Genomic DNA, 18957 nt, shown 5'->3' with positions numbered 1-18957 from the left:
CAGACATTGGGCAGGGCAGACAGTCCTTTAATGACTCGTAACCAGCCCCGTGTAAGCACTGTCAGCTCCTCGCTGCTGGATTAGCTCCTGCTTGACAGGATTGTCGCAGCATAAGAGACAATGAAACACCACCATTTAATCAGTCAGGATATACAATTACAAGGCAGCTCAAAGATCCTTATATGCCTCAATTTTCAAAACCAGGATTGCAAAAAATAAAAGCCCTGAGTGAAGTGCCAGCTCAGTTCACAGAGAGACTTTTCATCGCATTTCTGTCTCAGCTACCAAAATGTACAGAAATGCCAGATGTCACAGGGAGAGACAGTGTAGCAAAGCCTATAAATATTCAAAATTATTTTTCCAGCATACATTTGTGATTCATAAAATGTGGAACTCTAATGAATTTCAAATGCCACATAAATGTTGAAATACAAGATATTCCTTTGTGCTTTCATAATGCTTTAAACAATATATGTCTGGGTCGTATAAAGCTGGTGTTGAACTTGCAAAGGTATGACTAAACCTCCAGTCTTTTAACTAAAATTACCAAATAAAAAGTAACAATTTCAAAAGTAGCAGTTTCAATGTTTTTTAAGTGAGGATTTATCTTCCTGTTGTGCGCACACAGCTGCTGTGAAAGGCTGCAGTAGATAGAACTATCCTAGCAAGGGTAAGGGAGGAGGTAACCTTTTATCTAAACAATTTTCAAACAAAAGCTTTTGAATAAGGAATCTCTGTGGTGATGGACTTAATCTGACAAGCACCTGTGTGAAGTGAAAAAACCTCTGTGTCTGTTGCACAGCACCTGAAATGTGGGAGCATTCAGTAAGATTTTAAGTCTAGACCATTTCCATCAGACACAGGTGGTGTGATAGAAGCAGATCTGTGCTGCCCCAGCATCACTCCTGGGGCCAGTGTGGCTCAACAGCATCTTCCCAAACCTCTCCTGTGACCACCCAGTCCATGCAATTCCAACCCCTGCCCCCCAAGCCACCAGGAATTCCCCACTCCAGCTACAGTTTGAAAGATAAACCCCCTGTTATGATTTAACCACTCCTCTCTTTCCCAAATCACATCACGTGAGTAATTGCCTTAACCATGACTGGAAAACCTTTTAGGAGACAGAGTATTTCCTCTTCTTGAAGATGCACTGCATATTTTTGCAACAAATTCTTAAACAGGCAGATACACAAAGGTGATTTAAGACAAATCCAGAAATACAATCAGACTTTGTAGTGCATTGGAAGAAAAGCTCTTTGAAAGAATAGCCTGCAGTATAATAATGATCAGTGTTCTAATATTTGTTAAAGAGAATTCCAATTTACAAACAGATGTCCCAGAAATGTGGTCATGTGATGTGAATTACATTGTATGAATTCATATTTAGGTCTGCTATTACCATCATTAATATTAGGTCAGCTGTAACTGAGGACAGGCAGTAGTGTGCAGTTCTTGGAAAAATACAGACTCAAACTTCAAAACCACAGAAAAATCATTCAAAACAGAATCTTTCAAAAACTCCATTGTGTATTAGGCACTGAGCAGCATTAAATCCGAGGATGTGGTGGGAGAATCGACATGCAGAAGTACAAGAACCAAAAAGCACAGCACAAACACAGGTGTGAGCTGGGCTGCCGTGTTCAGAACTGGACTCCACATGAAAAGAAGTGCGAACGAAACAAACCAAAACAATCACTTACAAAATGCTTGTGGTTTTTTGTGGGTTTTTCCCACATGGATATGGATATGTTTAATGGACATAGAACCTCCATGCTTCATTTTTGCCAAGACAGAACATAGGACTGTTACTTCAACTGTTCTCTCTGGAATCTGGTTTGGTTAGAGAAGATGCAATTGTTTCAGGATCTTCCTATAGCACTTTTATCATCTGTCTCTTAGACAGGACTGCATTAACCAAAAGCTCTACAAAGGTAAAAAATGTAGAGTCTGCCTTCACTGTCACAAGCAGTTATGAAAAATATTATTGAGAAGAAAATTTCAAGAGCACTTTAATATACAGAATGAGTGGGATAGCTGTTTGGGGCTTATTTTAAAGAGACAGCCTTTATTTAAAGTACTTTGCCTTGTAGATCTTATAAAGTAAACATTACAATACTTTTTTTCTCCACAAATATATTAAAATTGTTTAAATTCAAAAGGCAATTCCACAGACTGATGGATATTTTTAAAGAAATAAAATCTAACAGAAATAGGCAGCTCAACTAAAATTAGATTTTAAACATTCTGTTTTGTCATTCCATCTTTAAAAAAAAAGAAAAAAGAAAAACACACTTTTCACCCAGACTTCCTTTACAGCAATAAGGCAACTCCAGGAGATTTGGATGAGCCCCCTGGAGATTACAGATACTGTAACTGGCTGCTCCTCATGCTTTATAACACCCAAAGGTGCAACTATCCATTAATCACAATCACATCTGTGCATTAAAATATAAAACTTAAATTACAGATTTTAAAAATATTACTAATAGACTTCCCTATCATAAAATGTTTTACATTTACAGTACTTGAACTATTTCAGTTCTGGGTTGATGAGGTTTAAGCAATTTAACCACTGCAAGAGTTAGACTCTGGAGCTCACAAACAGCACAACCCAACCAGGGGCAGCGATAGTCGGTAGAGTCATAGTGCAAATCAAAATAAGGAGTGCAGAACTGCACTAATTGTTTACATTTCTAAAATATAAATGAACAAGACGAGCTCTTATATTGTACATGCAATAAATTACAGTAAGCATATGGCAATGGGGCTGGGGTATTCTAAAGTGTAGCTGGTGTACCAGAGCTGAAGCCTGTGAAAGATAGGACTCAGTAAACAAAACATTTCAAAGCTCTGTTGTCACTTGAACTCTGCTTTCATGCTTTGTACTTCTGCTTCCCCGTCTCGCTGATCACACAGATATGCTGAAACAAAATAAAATAAAAAGCTCCTGTTAGGAAAGTAAACTAAGAGACCAAGATTTGACATCAATAACAAGCTTCTGAAAGTAACACAAGTGTGCTGTACACACTTCAGGAGGAAGGATCTTCTGACACTGTTTATGCAGAAAATCTTAGGCCTTTTTTTGGTCCAAAAATTTGAACACTGACTTCTTCTCTCCAAATTGTCCCACACTGTCTGCTGGGTCTGGTGAGACCCAGATGAAGAATTAATGATAAAAATAATGTGAGCCCTTCTTAACTGCTTCCTAGATCTCTCTTCTTTAACTCTGATGTAACCAAATAAATGCACTCATTTGTTGCAGACATCTGGTGAGACAAGAAACTTCACACAAACTTCACATTATTTCAAAGCTGACAGTTCTGCAGCCTCCACTCTGCATGCAGCAAAATAAGTTTTTAGTTTCATCAGAGCTCCAAACACTGCCCTGCTGCTCTCAGGCTTGTTCTCATCACTGGAACATGAGGCATGATTTACAGAGCAGGGAGAATGATGTAAGGAGATTTCCCTTCCTTCCTCCTCCCCAGTTTTAAATGGAGAAAAACATACGGGAAAAATTACTTACGTTCAAATCTCTGAAGTATTCATTGTAATCTAGGGCGTATCCCACAACAAATTTGTCTGGCACTTCAAATCCAACAACTGAAAAAGACCATAAATTACCAGTGTGTTAGAAAAAGAACTTCCTAGAGTTCACTAGACCTTTTTACAGAGACAATATGGAATTTCATAGCTATAGATTGTAATTAATTTTATTTCTTCCACTCAAGTACCCTCAGATTAATATTTCAGTTATTTTACAACTTTAACTTTGTTGATTTATCATCTAAAGGAAATTAAATGAGATGCATTTATTGGTTCTCACACAGCTGCCTGGTGCTAGTCTGCAAGAAATGAATGGAAGCTCTTAAATTTACTGACAGGATATTATTATGAGAATGTAAAATCCCTTGAAAATGTCCTCTGACTTTGCAAATATGTACAAAAGTGCCAACCCTACTTGGCACTTCCTAGATGCCTGAGAAGCCATTGCAGCAGCAGTGGACTTGTGAGCACAACACGAATGCCCCTCACAGCATGATTCAAAAGGCAGCACCTCTGGGAGCTGGACCTGCACTCCAGACAGGGCTGCAGGAAGGGTCATTTGCAGGTTTCAGAAACAAGTGTGGGTTGGCTGCTTTGGGTTTGCCTTTGGCTTTGGTTTGTTGATGCTTTTTGTTTGGTTGTGATTTTTATCTCCCAAAAAATCTGCCTAAAAAGAGGACAGCATCCATTCCAGATTGTCTGAACAGCTCTAGCAGGACATTTTGTCAGGCAGTACCAGTCCACCCTGTCACTATAAAATGACCAAAAAGAGTAATTAAATTATTTAAAATATAAAATTTCCAAAGTGCTTTTCCCCACACACTAAAATGAAAGATTCCTGAGCAGGAAAGCTGTGTCTTTTTTCTCTCCTTGGCCACAGTGAGGAAAACTGAGATAAAGCAAGCAATTCAAATAAAAGGCTACAGGCACTTTTGGAAAAACTAAGGTGATGTTTAATACTTACTGGGCCTCACAAAACAGGGATAAAATGGAGGCCCAGCCACTGCTGCCTTGTTGTCTCCTTCAGAGCTCACATGTCCTGCTCAGGACAGGTTGTCTCTGGGGACAGATGGCAAAACAAGTCATCTGCTGCAAGATGCTCCAAAGGCACCATTAGCCCAGCTAAGCCTATAATGAGATCCCAGAAATGAGGGGCGTCCTTGAATGAGGGGAACACCTCAGTTGAAGCCTCAGAAAGCTTCACTTACAGAGCATTGTACAGCCTTGGAAAAGAGGAGGAAGAGGATGTGATTCTGCTGCTCAATTCACTTCACTTCCATAATGAAAATAACAGGAATTTAGCCTCTGGAACACAGTTAAAACACACAGCCCTGGCCAAGGCATGAGGAGCTGTCACTTTCTTACCACTGTCTGCTGTGGATGTTCCTTCATTAACAGTCTTGGGATAGACAGAGGGCAAGAAGGGAGTAATTCAGATACCCAGACATAACAGTGCCAATTTAGGTATTTTATCAGGTGGATAGGCTAAGGCACACAAATCACTCCCAAAAGTGTCAAAAGGTGAATCCAGCAGGTTGCACTGACTGAAGCATTTGACTACATGCAAGCTGAGAGAATTTTGCACATGACAAAGTGTAACCTAGACCAAAATATCAAAGTTTGATTTTCAATATAATAAAATGTTGCAAATATTATAAATTCTGATTAACTGTCTCAAAATACATACCAAATATTTAAATTATCTAAACAAGAGCAAACTTTATCAAGAATAATTAGTAAAAACCTGTTTGGAACATCCTTGGACTTTGAGCAAAAGGTACATGATACACAGACGTACTTTCAATAAAGAAAAATGGTTGTCAAAAGTCACTTACAGTCCGGCCGATATCCCACACTTCGAGGAGTTCTTTTCACCAACAAGCTGTCAAATAAAATTAATGTACAACTGAAATATGGAAAAGCACCATGTACAAATATATAAGACTGTTTTTATGACAGAGAAGCTGAGTTAGGCCTAAGTGTGCATGACTGACAGCATAATTTCTCATATTTTAAACCATTACTTTTCTTGCAGGTACAAAAGATCATAATGAAAAAATCAAAACTTTCCAGAATCTTGAATGGTTCAGAGCCTTAAGGCTAACTAATAGGTCTGCAAGGAAAAGGCTGGGAGACACTATCTGGATGGATTTTCACTGTGAAAAGTTAGCTTATTGGGATTTTGTATGTTAGTATGTTAGGAACTTCAGGAAGTTCAGCAATTTACCTTGTAGGTAAAGAGGCAACAATCTGGGATATGGCCCAAGAAAATAGCCCAACAAAAGCCTAAGTTTTATGAAGCCAAAGTTCAGCTGCTTGAATGTAACCTCAATTGCACTTGTGCCAATTCTCTTTAACTGTTTTTCACTGGAAGTACTAATTACCCCCATAAAGAAAATGTAATTGATTCTGATGATCAGGGGATACTAGAATATAATAGACAAAGATACTAATTAATAGACAAAGGGGTGAAAAGCATGGAGCTAAAAAGCTGGAGTACTGTGGTAGAGAGAAATGCCCTGCTAGCTTAGTTTGATTTGCTCATTATTCAGTAGAGCACAATCCCACAGGCTTGACATTTGTCTGTCTGGGAAACAGAGAGGAAAACAAAAAGTGGTTGATGGCTGAATGCAAACAGGACCAGCATAACTCTGTACACTAAACACAGACCCCCTTCCCTCCTGGATCACCACTGAAGATGTGGCTTCATTTGTCACAGTCACAGTTTTGGTTTTAGTTCATGAAACTTCTAGTTGGGAGACTTAATTTTTGAGAATTGGTGTAGAATTTGATGAAAGAAACCCCAAAATAGTACTAGCATTAGTTCACATCTCCCTACTACAACTATTTAATTGTCTGAAGGAAAATAAATAGAAAACTAAAAAAAACCCCAAACCAAGCCAAAAAATAAAGCTCAAAACCCCCAACCCAATCAACAACAGCAACAACAAAACAACAACAACCAAAAAATTAACAAAAAAAGAAAAACAATAGAAGAGAGAGAAGTGAAGCAACTAAGAATATAGTCCTATCTAGAATGCTCATGTTTACCTGGTCAGGTCTTTCCCTGGGCAGGTTTAAACCCAAGAGGTTTAAAATACAGGAAATTGGTCTTTGCACATATTAAATTATATTAATTATATTATATTAACAATATAATATGATATTTTTACACTGTAGTGTCGCAACACTTTTCACTGACACATACTTAAAAACTAGCCAGGGAAAAATCCACAATGGCCTCACCTTCAGCAGGTCACCTCCAGATTATCAGCAAGAAGAGCTGTTCTGGTAAGTCTAACAACTGCTTTGACATTGTTATGGCAACACAAGAGATTAGATATTACACCCAGCTCTGCTTTATCTCTAATCCCCAGCAATCATTATGCTTTTATTAAAAAATACACAAGCACAACATAGCAGTGCAACAGATGCAATTTAGAAAGAAGCAGGAGGAATGTTGATATTGGTTAATAATACAATATCATCCTCAACATTTCTTGTTGGTTGCAAGTTATTTAATGATAAAATGTTTTGAAATGAATTGATTAAAGGTGTAACTAAGTAGAAAAGCCTGGAAGAGCATATGGCTGGGTGACTCTCACAGAATGACCTCTAAGCTCAGCTACACTATGCACACTACACACTCATATTAGTGTGCAAACTAATTAAATTCCACAATTAAAGAAGAAAAAATAGAAAAATGTCTCCATTCCACAGGTACACACTGCAGTACAGTGAAGCTGCAGATACTGCCAGCAGAAACAAACATCTTTGGAGAGACACTACACACAGATAAGTGACAACTGTTATTTTTTTTTACTCCCCCTGCTACTTAAAAACTGTATTTATGAACTAAATTTGTGTTTATTAACTTGAGAGGGTATTTCTTTTAAAACCAAAATGTTTAAATTCTTCTAGATACTTCTAAACTTGGACTTCAGTGGTAAAAGCCCACAAAGCTTACCATAAGATGAAAGGCAAGAGGTGTTCCAGGCATGCACAAGTTATGCCCTTCTGAAGCACAGGAATTCTTCCAGCAATAAGAGTGGGAAGAACAGTGTTTCCAGTATCCTTCACATACACATGTGCTTATAACATGCAAAAGTGCTTTAAACAAGTAGTGACTTCAACATATCACATCACATATGACTCCTGCAGAAATGTTCCCTCCTGTTTCTCTTCCATGGAAACATGTTCTATGTTTTTACTTGTTGGTTTGGGGGTTTTTTAAACCTTCTTAAGGTGAAAACCAGCACAAATAATCATCAAACATTTACCTGGCTACTTTCACCATCTTTGGATTGTACTGTTTAAGTAGAGACAGCAACGTTTTCATTGTTTTACCAGTATCAATTATATCCTGAAAATAAAAACATTCATGTAAAACAGAATATTAAACATGTCAGAGTAGCACTTTCAAGTTTCTACACCCAAAATTGCTCATCCACAGCAGCATGAAAATATGGCAAACTACAGCCTGTAAAAATGCTCACAACCAAATCCAGGTGGCATGAAACACAGCGCTGGGTTTATGCAACCACGCTGGGTAAAGTGATCACACACATTAACAAGAGTGCTTAATTGTGGATAACCACGACTTTGGAAGCAGTTGCTGAACAAGCAGTTACTGCAATGACCTTCTTGGCTCCTTCTGGATATTTTATGGCTTGTGCTCCTTGCAGCAATGAGATAATGTTTAATTTGAGTATGATAAGAGTAATGTTAGTCTCGCTGCTGAGCTCAGTTACAGAGTATTCAACAGGAAGAAAAGCAAGAAGGAAAAACAGGCAGAACAACTCATTATTAGAGTTAAAGGAAAAGGAGTACAATTTACTTTACAGAGCCAAGAAATACCTGAAAAAATTGCACAGGGAAGTCTGAGTGCAGTTCTGAAGTCTAAAACACGCTAAAATAAATTTTGACATGGCATTTTAATCCCATTCACTGCACACATAAACAGAAAAAAAAAAAAAAAAAAAAAAGGCTTGAAACTGAAGCACCAGAAATGGCCACCTCATTTAGACTCAAACAATCACACTATCTTTCGAGGGACAGTCCTTGCCCTAGCCTAAAATCAAATCTATTTGAAGTAAAGGAGGCAGACAGCAAAGAAACAGCAATATTCTGGTTTCAGCTGATTTTCCCATGACTCCCAATTAAAATAAAAACCAAACAACAAACTCAACAGAGCACCTGTCAGCATTACCATTAACACTTAATGCTTTTAATCATTAAACTCCAGAGAAGTTGAAGATGTACAGGTATATAGAAGAAAATCAAAGCTAGTAAATAAACAGCTACTTCCATGTTCTAAGAGAAAAGCAGAACCTATTACTGATTTTCTGTTGTGTGACGAGCTGTTTATTGGAGATGAATCTCCATTTTGTATAGATATTTTTTGGACATTAAAGGGATGCAGTAAAGAAAAGCCTAGTGCTCATGACATCAAATTTACAACAGATGTGCATTTTATCATTTGACAGTTAAAATGGTGATCAGTAAGTGTTCATATCTGAGTGTGTAAGACGAGTCACTGGACAGATGATTCACTAAACAAATAAGAAACTAACCTAATCTGGGGATTACATTCATCTGAAATGGAGCAGATACATAATTAAACACATCTGTCTAGCTGAAGCAAAATATACTTCAAAGGACACCACTGATGACACAATGACGGCTGTATACATGCTATTTTGGTAGGAGTTTTGGAACTGCATGTGCTTCCTGTGGAATAATATAACCTTCTCAAATTAGGAAAATAATACATAGAAACACATTTTATGAGAGGAAACATCCTTTCCTTTGGCTGATGAATCAGTTGCCACAGTTGTTTCTTTGCTTACAAACATGCCATTTCCATTATTTGGAGCCTTAACACATTAGATTGCACATCCATTTTTCCTGTCTACTGCTGCTGTTTCCCTATCCTGAAATTGTCAGTTTTACTCAAGGAAAGTGACATTGGCTGCACATTAGCAATGGTGTTGATCAAGATAGAGGTAAGAAAGCAAGAATTAAGCAACAGCACCTACCAGGCAATCAAACTGAGCTGTACTGAACCTGGTATCAACCCAGAGAACCATGACAAGACGGAGGAATAGGACTTCAGCAATTGCAAAGCGCCAGTTAAGAATTAGCATTCTCTATGCAACTATTCTCTAAAGAAGCTATACACAGGAAGGCTGGGCTTAGATCTGTTTTTCATGTATTTTGGGGTACTTATACTCTTTCTACCTCTGCAGTTTAGTCTCCTAGCTTGCCGTGCTGAACCCAGAACAACAACATGCTTAGTATCACCTTTTTTAGGCTACTTTTTCAAACAAACAAACAAACAAAAAAAAGAAAAATTAAAAATTAGACATTTTAGAATTGAAAAAATCTCAGAAAACTGAAAGTACAAACCATGTTAGATGGATGTTTTCCTGGTTAAATATAGCAATTGAATGCAATTTGAGAATTCAAAACACAGCTTATTCAGAGACCACTTCCAAAGCTCAGGCCTGAACTCAGAAGCTGGAAACCTTGAAACTAGAAACACTAGGTTTTCTGGCTTAGGAACAACTTCTAATAGAACTTTTTTATCTGTCACACATTAGAACTTCCAAGTGAAACAGTACTTACTTCTACGATCAAAACATTCTGGTAGGAAGAAAAAGAAAAAGAAATCCGTTAGTATCTAGACAACATATGATTTCTTATTAATCTTCATAATTAATTTTCGGTGCAGTTAAATATTTGTACCATATTTATGTTTACATGTGTAACAGCAACTGCTTTGTAGTTTAACATTTCTGATGCTCTAATAACAATTAGCTGAGATTCTTCTCAACAGCTCCTGTTAAGTACAGTCTTTGAATTACTCAGACTTTGAAAACTCTATAGACTGTTGCCGCTGAAGATGAATAGATCACACGGACACAGGTCGAGGTGTGGTGAAAGAAAGAGCAGAGTTTATTTTTCCTCCCAGGATTTATAGGCTTTTGGCCACGGCCAGGGATTGGATGGTCAGGATAACACTTTCTCACTGCACTGGCAATGAGAGATGTCCATCACAAGACGTGTAACAGAAAGAATGTACACATATCTATGTTTACAGTTACTGTCCTGGGAAAGTCCTTAGAAAACTATGTTAGCAAGCTCAGAAGCTGAGTTTTCAGGGCGACACTAGACATACACAAAAGAGATCAAAACAGAGTCTATACAATTCCTATTCTTCTAGAGAAGAGTGTTCTACTGCAGTCATGTACAATTCTGTCATACCTACATCCTTTACATTGACATACATGTCTAAAAATCATCTGTGTGTGAGGAGAAGGGGGAAGTGATGTGTTGTGACAGAGCAGGAGCAGTGGTGCTTTAACCCCTGACATCTGGCTCAATGATCTCCACAGAATCACTGGAGAAAAGCAGATTCACAATTTACATTCTCCTATTTCCTCCTCTTGTCACCTCCTACCATGGGGAATTGTGTCCCTGACGTGGGCTGCACCTTACACTACGAATTCCCACCACTCCTTCAGGACAACACCAACACAGACACAGAGAGCTGTACCTTTCCAGTCAAGGTTGAGAGGTCATCTCCCCCAATGACTTTGATATCTCCAGTTGACTGATCATTCTAAGAAAGAGGAGGGTGAACATTAGCATGACAAGAATTAAACTGATTTTCTTCTTGCAGTAAATGTCAAAACTGTGAAGTACACCACTAGTAAACATTAAAACTTCCAGAAGCATGGAAACAACAGCATCTCTCTATGAACAAAGAAATTACAAGTGATCAACTTCAAAGACGGTATTTCAGATTAAAGACTGTTTGACAAGAGATTTGCATCAACACATGATGAGGCATCATCTCTCATCTGTGACCATTATATACACATATGTATCTGAAAAGCAAGGACTTACTATGCATTCTCTACAGATATGGAAACAGGACAAAAAACACTTCTGGTCTCCAAGCTACAGGACACTATATAGCTGGTAATTTACATTTTAAACTTTATTGCTTTGGAAAGTCTTATTCTAAATAAGAATAGGCAATCATAACAAGAATAGCCAGCAAACAAGGCACTGATTGCTACTTAGAACAATAAGCTACAAAAATAACCAGAAAAGCTTATGCTCAGTTTACAGCCAATATTGGTAATAAATCAAATTAGTCCTTATACAACTGAACAGCAACACAGGTACACCATCACTATACTGCATTTTGCTTCACTAAATCTAAACTGTGATAAAAATTTAAATGAACTGCTATATAGGAAAGTTAAAAACAGCTGATAGGAGTGCCTCACAAATCTTTGCAGTTTATTAAACTCAGTCAATTGACTTTAAACCTTGACAGTGTCTCACAGTTCATATTAGATGTCATATTTACATGCTAAGTTCCTGAGCAATGAAAGGGTGAAAAAACAGTTAAACATTTCTGACATTGGTTGTAACCAGATTTCCACTGGCAAGAAATTTGTTTAATCATTAAGCAAGGTTTTAATTATCTTTAGGAGCCTTATTTTCAAGTTCAGTACTGGTTATACTTTAATGCTTCATGGTTTAATACATGAGAGTTTTACTGTTTAGAACTATTACCACTGCCTCCCTGTTGTCACTGCTGAAAAACAATAAAGTTTTACAAGATTGTAACTCCTGACTCAAGTGACTCCAAGATCACCTTTTAAAATGGCATTTTAAGTTCCTTACATTATCTGCTGTAAGGTTTGGTTAGCAGAGACTTTTCAGAATACTGCTTTGACCAGCCTAACCAGAGTTTACCACACAGTCCACCGAAAATCCCTATTTTCGCCAGTGACAGCGCAACACATCCACTGTCTTTTGGCTGCCCTTCATGACAATACAAGCAACATTTGCTCATTTCCATGCTTAAATGCAGGAGACTGGTGGAAAGCCATTCTTCTTGTAACACAAAGAGAATAAACTGCTTGTCAAGAATACTGAGAGCCAGATCACAAACACTGTATTTCCATTTCTTAACAGCTTGCCAGATCATTAAAATTCATCCGTAAGGACTTGGAAAACTGGAGTTACAAGTAAAGTTTAATCATAGCTTGATCATGTCAGTATTCTTACAGAACTATTTTGGGTGCAGTACAGTATGAACTTTGCATTGCAACACAAAAAAACCCCATATGCTTGTAAATATTAAATGATCAGTTTGAAACAAGAATAGACCTTCAATTACATCAATTACAGAACCATTACAAAAGTTCATCTGCTTGATTTATGCGACCAGGATATTTTTAACATCTTTTATCCAATGTGTAAAGGCAGGCAGCATGATCCAGTAATCATATCCAGAGACAGCAACAAGAGAGTTGAAAGCTCCACTTTCAACTGTCCATTATAGTCTGTGATGATTTTCACACCACTGAACACAGATCCCTTCCTGTGGCAAAGCACAGATCAAAACTACAGAGCAGATTTAGCACTCTGACATTATTACTGATGGAAGACTCAGACAAGCTGTTACATATATGTCCATGATAGGATAATCTTATCCAGTCTATCAAATTATGCAATCTAAAGGGCCTAAATTTGGATATTAATAACCACCTAAGTGAGTTTACAGAAAAGAAATGCTCAAAAATAGTGTAGTGGAGGCATCACATAACAGCAGCTCCTCACTCATCCAGAACAAGAAAATATTCCTTTATAAAAATGGCTGACAAAATCAAAAGCCCTCAAGCCAACACCTCAAGGAAAATGTTTGACTTCAATAGCTTTCTGTCTACATTTCTCTGCTTTTCTCCTCATTCACTTGTTTCTATAGTAAAATCACAATTGTAATCTCCATAAAACTTACTTTGCTGCTCACTCCCCTATTAATATCAAGGCACTGTAGTTCTGAGAGGGAACAAATAAAAACAGCTGTATCAAAGAAATGAACCAAAACACACCTGGGACACCAGTAAAAAGTCAGCCTTGCTTTTTAGCAGAGACTTTTTTCAGGTGTTTCAAACTATTTCTCCGGTATTTTTTTCTGAGAAAGTAGTGAGCATGAAGGGTGTAGTCTTTGTGGTGATTTTTTTAAGAAGTAAGTTATTGGAAGTGTTCCTAAGTGGAGAAAGCAGAAGATACAAAATTTCCTCTCTAAGAAAAAACAGGTAAATGCCATAATTTCTTATTCTTTAACCTACTATTCTGTAATAGAGACATTCAGTTTTCTGTCGTTTTTACAGGCAGAATATATGGGCATGTGGGGGTGTTGGGGTGAAGTGGACTGGAGGCAGGAGCCTCCCCTTTTGTGAGGCACAGAAGAAGAGAGGCTCAGACTGCTGTCCCTCGCTGATTTGAGCACAGTGCATAAGCACAAAGTGCCTTGTGAGATACAACCAAAGGCTGGCACGAGCCCTTCTGCCCAGCCTTGCACGCTCATTAAAGCACATAACCAAATTAGTGTCTCGTGCTCTGCAAACCCGAGTGTGGTCTCCAGGTAACCCCTGGACAAGCAGCTGTGTGTGTGCCTCAGGCAGCCAGGGCTGATTGTCCTGCAGAAGGACTGCACCAAAGCTCCATGCAGCTCTTGCCTTTGTCACGACATGTTAATGGAGAGCTTGACTGGAACCATGGATTTATCAAGTTCTGCAACACTAAGACTAAGCCTGCAAATAATTCCATCTCAGGTTTCACAGATTAATAAAACAAAGGATGAGTGTTTTTTTCATTTCAGTTACCTGTATTTTTCTGCTGGAATAGGGACTGATTTACATCTGTAACAAGTAACCCTGACTTCAATGCAAAGCTGCTGATAGAGAACAACAGCATAACATTGTAAAACAATGTATTCAAACATTTTAAACGGAAACTAAAAAAAAAAAAAAAGTCATTATTTCCATCTTATAGATGGTCTTAGGGAAAAAAATAATAAATTTCTGAAATCCCAAAAAACATGAGACTTGGCTGTCAGTAAGTCGGAAATCATATAGTGTTTACAAACACCTACTTCTTCCCCTGACCTGCACAACATAACCCCATGCTTCCTTCTGTAAAACCTGAAAGTTACCTTGTGTTACAGAATGTTCTGTTTCCCTAAAAAGTTGAATATTTGTGTTCAGAATCAAAATAAATTATTTCTCTAAAAATCTAAACCCAAGGCAACCTATGCCTTGTCTTGAAAAGGTAATGCAATATTCAGAAGCTATTAATTCACTACTCTAGATTAATGTATCTAGTGTTTACTCATGGCCAAATACAACTAATTTTGTTCAGTGTTTGGTTCATCCAAACAAAAATGAGATAGGGAACCATTTCTGCAGCTTTCAAGTCGTCCTGTCCAAGAATGATGACTGGGCCATATAAAAACTCCCAGAACTAATTTTTTGTAATAATAGTTGCAGGAGATTTCTCTGTACCAGTCTAGAGGCACAGCTTTAGAGATGAGGTTGTGGGCAGAGAAGAAACTATTGAACAAGTAAAGGACATGTAAAAGGTCTCTCTCCTCAGCATAACGATTTTACTGGGTGAGGAGATAACAAGATCTAAAAGAAAACATATTCTATAATAAGGCAGAGAAAGAGTAAATTGGCTTGTGACTCTAAATTCCACTATTTTTCTTCCTATTTTTCCCCTATTTTTTTCCTATTTGTTTAATATTAGCATATTAGGGTAGTAACAATATTAAACCACCTCTGTTAATAATTTGTAGTCTACTTAGCTAAAAATTGCACAGTACTGCATAGATACTTACACAATAACTCTTCAACCTAATGAAGTCGACTGTCATGGGGATTGATTTGTCACTGTTTCTGTTCAGGGCTTTGATGTAGTCTAATAAATCAGCAAAAAATTTATAGCCACCCTTGAGTACACAGAGTGCCACAATATGGTGTCCTCCCATGCCCTTCATAATTTCTCGTGCCAGTCTCTCCGTCCTAAACAAAACCAAGGAAGAGTGAGCTGTCATAACATTTCATTTGTTCATCACAGCAGCAGTGTCTGATACTCCTAGCAGCAGCAAACACACGCAGCAAACTTGGAAACGCATTTTGCTTGGAAATATTTGCCCACCACTTCGGTCACTTTTACATGTTACTGGTCAATGAACTTTTGCTTTTCAAGGTTAATCCAACAGTAGCACTGCCAAATGAGCTTATTTTCCCATGTCACAGGGAGCCAAAGCAAACCTTAACACCCTGAAACTATTTCACTCTCAGATATGAGACATGAAGGTGTGTTTTTTCCTTCCAAAGACAGGTTCAGCTTCCATGCAAAGAGCAATGTAAACTAACACAACCCCAAAGGCAGTAGGCCTCACCAGCTGACAAGCAAGAAAACTCTCAAATTGTAAACTGAAGAGTTTATGTTTATTTGCCAAATCAGAATGCCAGAAACTTGTCCTGAAAGCAGAATACAATACCAGCAAGGCAGAGCAAGAGAACACTGAACCATTTTTCTGCAATAATTGTTTCTAAATTTATTTTGCCATTTATTTTAGAAAGCATGGTCTGCATTTATTGTGTGCCAGCTGACAGCAGGCTTCTCAGAGAAAGCCAACCATTAGAAACTTTACGTCAGTTCCTTAATGACATGACTTTGTCCAATTTTTTTCCTCTATATGGACTTCCAGTTCCTCATAAAGGAAATTAGCAACTTACAAACACAAAGTAAAACAAAAATGTCTTGTAGGCTTATGAACACATTTCTGATCACACAAGATAAAACTTACACAGCACATCACAGATTTCAGCAACCACAGAAGTGACAGATTGATATTTGCAGAAGATAACGTCTTTCTCAGAAGGCAGGAGAAAGTTGGACATTATTTATCAACATGAGAGAGTCAAAAATGATGTGATTAATAGTTTACTTTCATTAATGTCTTATGGAAATTCAAGACACTGTATTTTCAGACTGAACTGACACAACAAAATGTCTTCTAGTTAGATTTTAAGACGGTAAAACATCAAAGAAACACTGGAAAGAAAGTCCTAAGTTGCTGCATACTACAAATTTTCACTCGAGAATTATGAGCAATTTTCAAAGAATAGCGTGACTGCAAATGTACAAACTCTTAGAAGCCAAGGAAAAAAAAGAAAAAGAGATTAATTGTACATTCGAGTCTCTAATTAAATGTAATCTATTTAGACAGTCTCCAAGCAGCAAAATTATCACTGGAAGATGTTTATTCCAGTTTCATGCAATCAATATACTGTCTGAAGTCAAACAAACCTGTCCATGATGAGCCCGTGAGGAATATAGACTTTTTCCAAATCATCTGCATAATGTTTAGGTATGCAGAACAAATCCAGGTCGTAACCTTGTTCATCATCGCCAATCTGAAAAGGAAATAAGGTGAGATTTCTACAAAGACTTATAGAAAGTCTGTGCTGAGAAACTTCAAGTCCTTTGCTTTATTCAGTAAAAACTATCAAACCCATGAGTAAAACCTATCAAACCCACAACGCTCATCAGAACCACCTTATGTTCTCCCTCTCTAAAAACATCAGTCATACTGAACACACTGAGTAAAGTGTAATCTGAGAGCTCACAAGGGTTACTTGAAATATTGTGAGTTGTTATACAATGCAATGTGTGAAGGAAAGTCCTACAACGTTCTTCTCTAGTGGAGAGCAGGAAAGTGAAGTTACTACACCTCATTGAAACTCTATATTCCATTACAAAAATAAGCTTTTTAAACCCTTTGATTTTCCTAGTGTAATGCAAAACCTGGTATCTGCAATTAAGCAAGCAGAGGTTCTGACATGGACACCTTCCAAATCTCCACAACACTTGATCACAACAAAACACAGGAGCCAGTTTGCAGGACAAGACAAGAGAGCTACTTGAGCATGCCAAGTTATGCTGCTATGAAGCAACTTTGCTCTGACCACCGTTTCCAAAACAAGGAGGTTCAAGATCATTCAGAATCTGAAATTAAAGCTTTCAGCAACCTGTTCCACATGGGCAAACTCCCTGTATGAAACAGCCTGCAACACTGGCAAATGCATGTTAATTAGGACAAGGGATTAGCATACATACATAATGATACCGAACACTGCTGAGGTTCAGGGCACACTGTCACATCAAACAGTCTTCCTTGAACCCTAACCCTGCTGCAGCTTGAAAATGATGTGGTTTTTTTAATTACTTCCCTCTCTGGTTATGTAGCTGAACACTAACTACCAGGTGAAAAAGAATTTCAGAGGAAAAACAGAAGGTTAGTGCTGACAGTTCACCAGGGCAGGCATTTTAAGGATCCATTTTGGCTACTAGTACCCTTGCAGGAATCAAATCTTATTTCAGTGCCTGTGGAAACACTTACCTGTCCAGTGGTCAGACAACTGCTTACATGGAATTTTGTTGATTAATCTTTAATGAGTATTTCATCTGGGGTATTTCATTATTATTTCACCCTCCCATCCCAAACTGACCCTGTGTGAGCTGCACACACACAGCTCGAGCTCATGGTCCCTGCAGTTCACAAGGACTTATTTTAAGAAATAAGGCAGGTCCTTCCCAAAACTCATGGGGTTTTTCTTTGGTCAGACCCATCGTTATATCGAACGTGTCTACTAAACCTTCCGTTCTGCATTTGGCAGGGAATGGGCCCTTCCTACAGGTTTTATCAGGGTTTTTATGGACTGCAGGGATTTACTGTCGCAGCCTCGCGGCTGTCACAGCTCTCGGCCATCAGACACGCACTTCATCAGCACTGGCACTTGCTTTGAAACGATAAATAAAAATGAGCATTAAGAGCCTTAGCAGATGCGGCAATTACGTAAAAATATAAAGGATGCTGTTCCTGCAGAACCAGACCCAGCTCACACACGTGGGGCTCTCCCGACCAGAGCCTCCCGCACGCCCCGAACAGCAACAGGAATAGGAAGTTGTGCCGCGCTGGGGGAAGTTCTTCCACCTTCGCTCCAGAGGCGCCAACGCCGGCTATGCCCGCCGCCCTCGGGCTCCGGATCCCCCCGGATCTCACCCCGAGGGACCCGCGGCCGCTCCGGGAAGGGACGCGCCCGGCCGGGGGCAGGGAGGGCAGGGACGGGCAGCCCCGGGCCCGGCGCCGGGAGGCCGGGGCTGCCCTCAAGGTGACTCCGCGGGGCGGCGGCTCCCGGCCCCCAGGGACGCCACACGACACACCACAACACACGATACGACACGCCATCCCCCACGTTCCCTCACAGATCACCCTATTCGGGGGGCAGGCGGGGGACAGCGGCCCCGGCGCCCAGCATCCCCCGTCCCGCGGGCGGCAGCCTCCACACTCACCACGATGCAGGGGCTGGGGGTCGCCATGGAGCGCGGCCCCGCCGGCGGCGGCTGCGGGCGGCTCGGAGCGGCGGGAGCGGGCGCTGGGAGCGACAGGAACGACGGCGGCAGCGGGCGGTGGGAGCAGGAGGCGCCGCGCCCGCAGCGGCCCCGGCGCCGCCTCCGCGCCCTCCGCGCTCC

General features: G+C 39.3%; 1 protein-coding gene across 1 annotated transcript; it reads right to left on the bottom strand.

Moving 5' to 3' along the window:
- Positions 1 to 1509: 1509 nt before the first annotated feature.
- Positions 1510 to 18957, bottom strand: HPRT1 (hypoxanthine phosphoribosyltransferase 1). The gene is made up of 9 exons (XM_058847859.1): positions 18778 to 18957; positions 16732 to 16838; positions 15251 to 15434; positions 11102 to 11167; positions 10171 to 10188; positions 7824 to 7906; positions 5379 to 5425; positions 3524 to 3600; positions 1510 to 2921 (listed from the first exon to the last, which is right to left on the bottom strand). The coding sequence occupies exons 1-9, from the start codon at positions 18802 to 18804 to the stop codon at positions 2874 to 2876; spliced, it is 657 nt and encodes a 218-aa protein (XP_058703842.1). The 5' UTR covers positions 18805 to 18957; the 3' UTR covers positions 1510 to 2873.

This window comes from Poecile atricapillus, chromosome 12 (genome assembly GCF_030490865.1).
Source record: "Poecile atricapillus isolate bPoeAtr1 chromosome 12, bPoeAtr1.hap1, whole genome shotgun sequence".
NCBI classification, from domain to species: Eukaryota; Metazoa; Chordata; class Aves; order Passeriformes; family Paridae; genus Poecile; species Poecile atricapillus.
This window is presented reverse-complemented; position numbering and strand designations above follow the sequence as displayed.

Bases quoted from the DNA above. Each gene is read 5' to 3' on its own strand.
- HPRT1 (XM_058847859.1), bottom strand. From the start codon at position 18,804: ATGGCGACCCCCAGCCCCTGCATCGTG. The intron at 11,168-15,250 runs GTAAGTATCTAT...CCTCTTTCTTAG, and splicing joins TTAGGTTGAAGAGTTATTGT to AATGATCAGTCAACTGGAGA. The intron at 5,426-7,823 runs GTAAATGTTTGA...TTTATTTGACAG, and splicing joins AAGATGGTGAAAGTAGCCAG to CTTGTTGGTGAAAAGAACTC.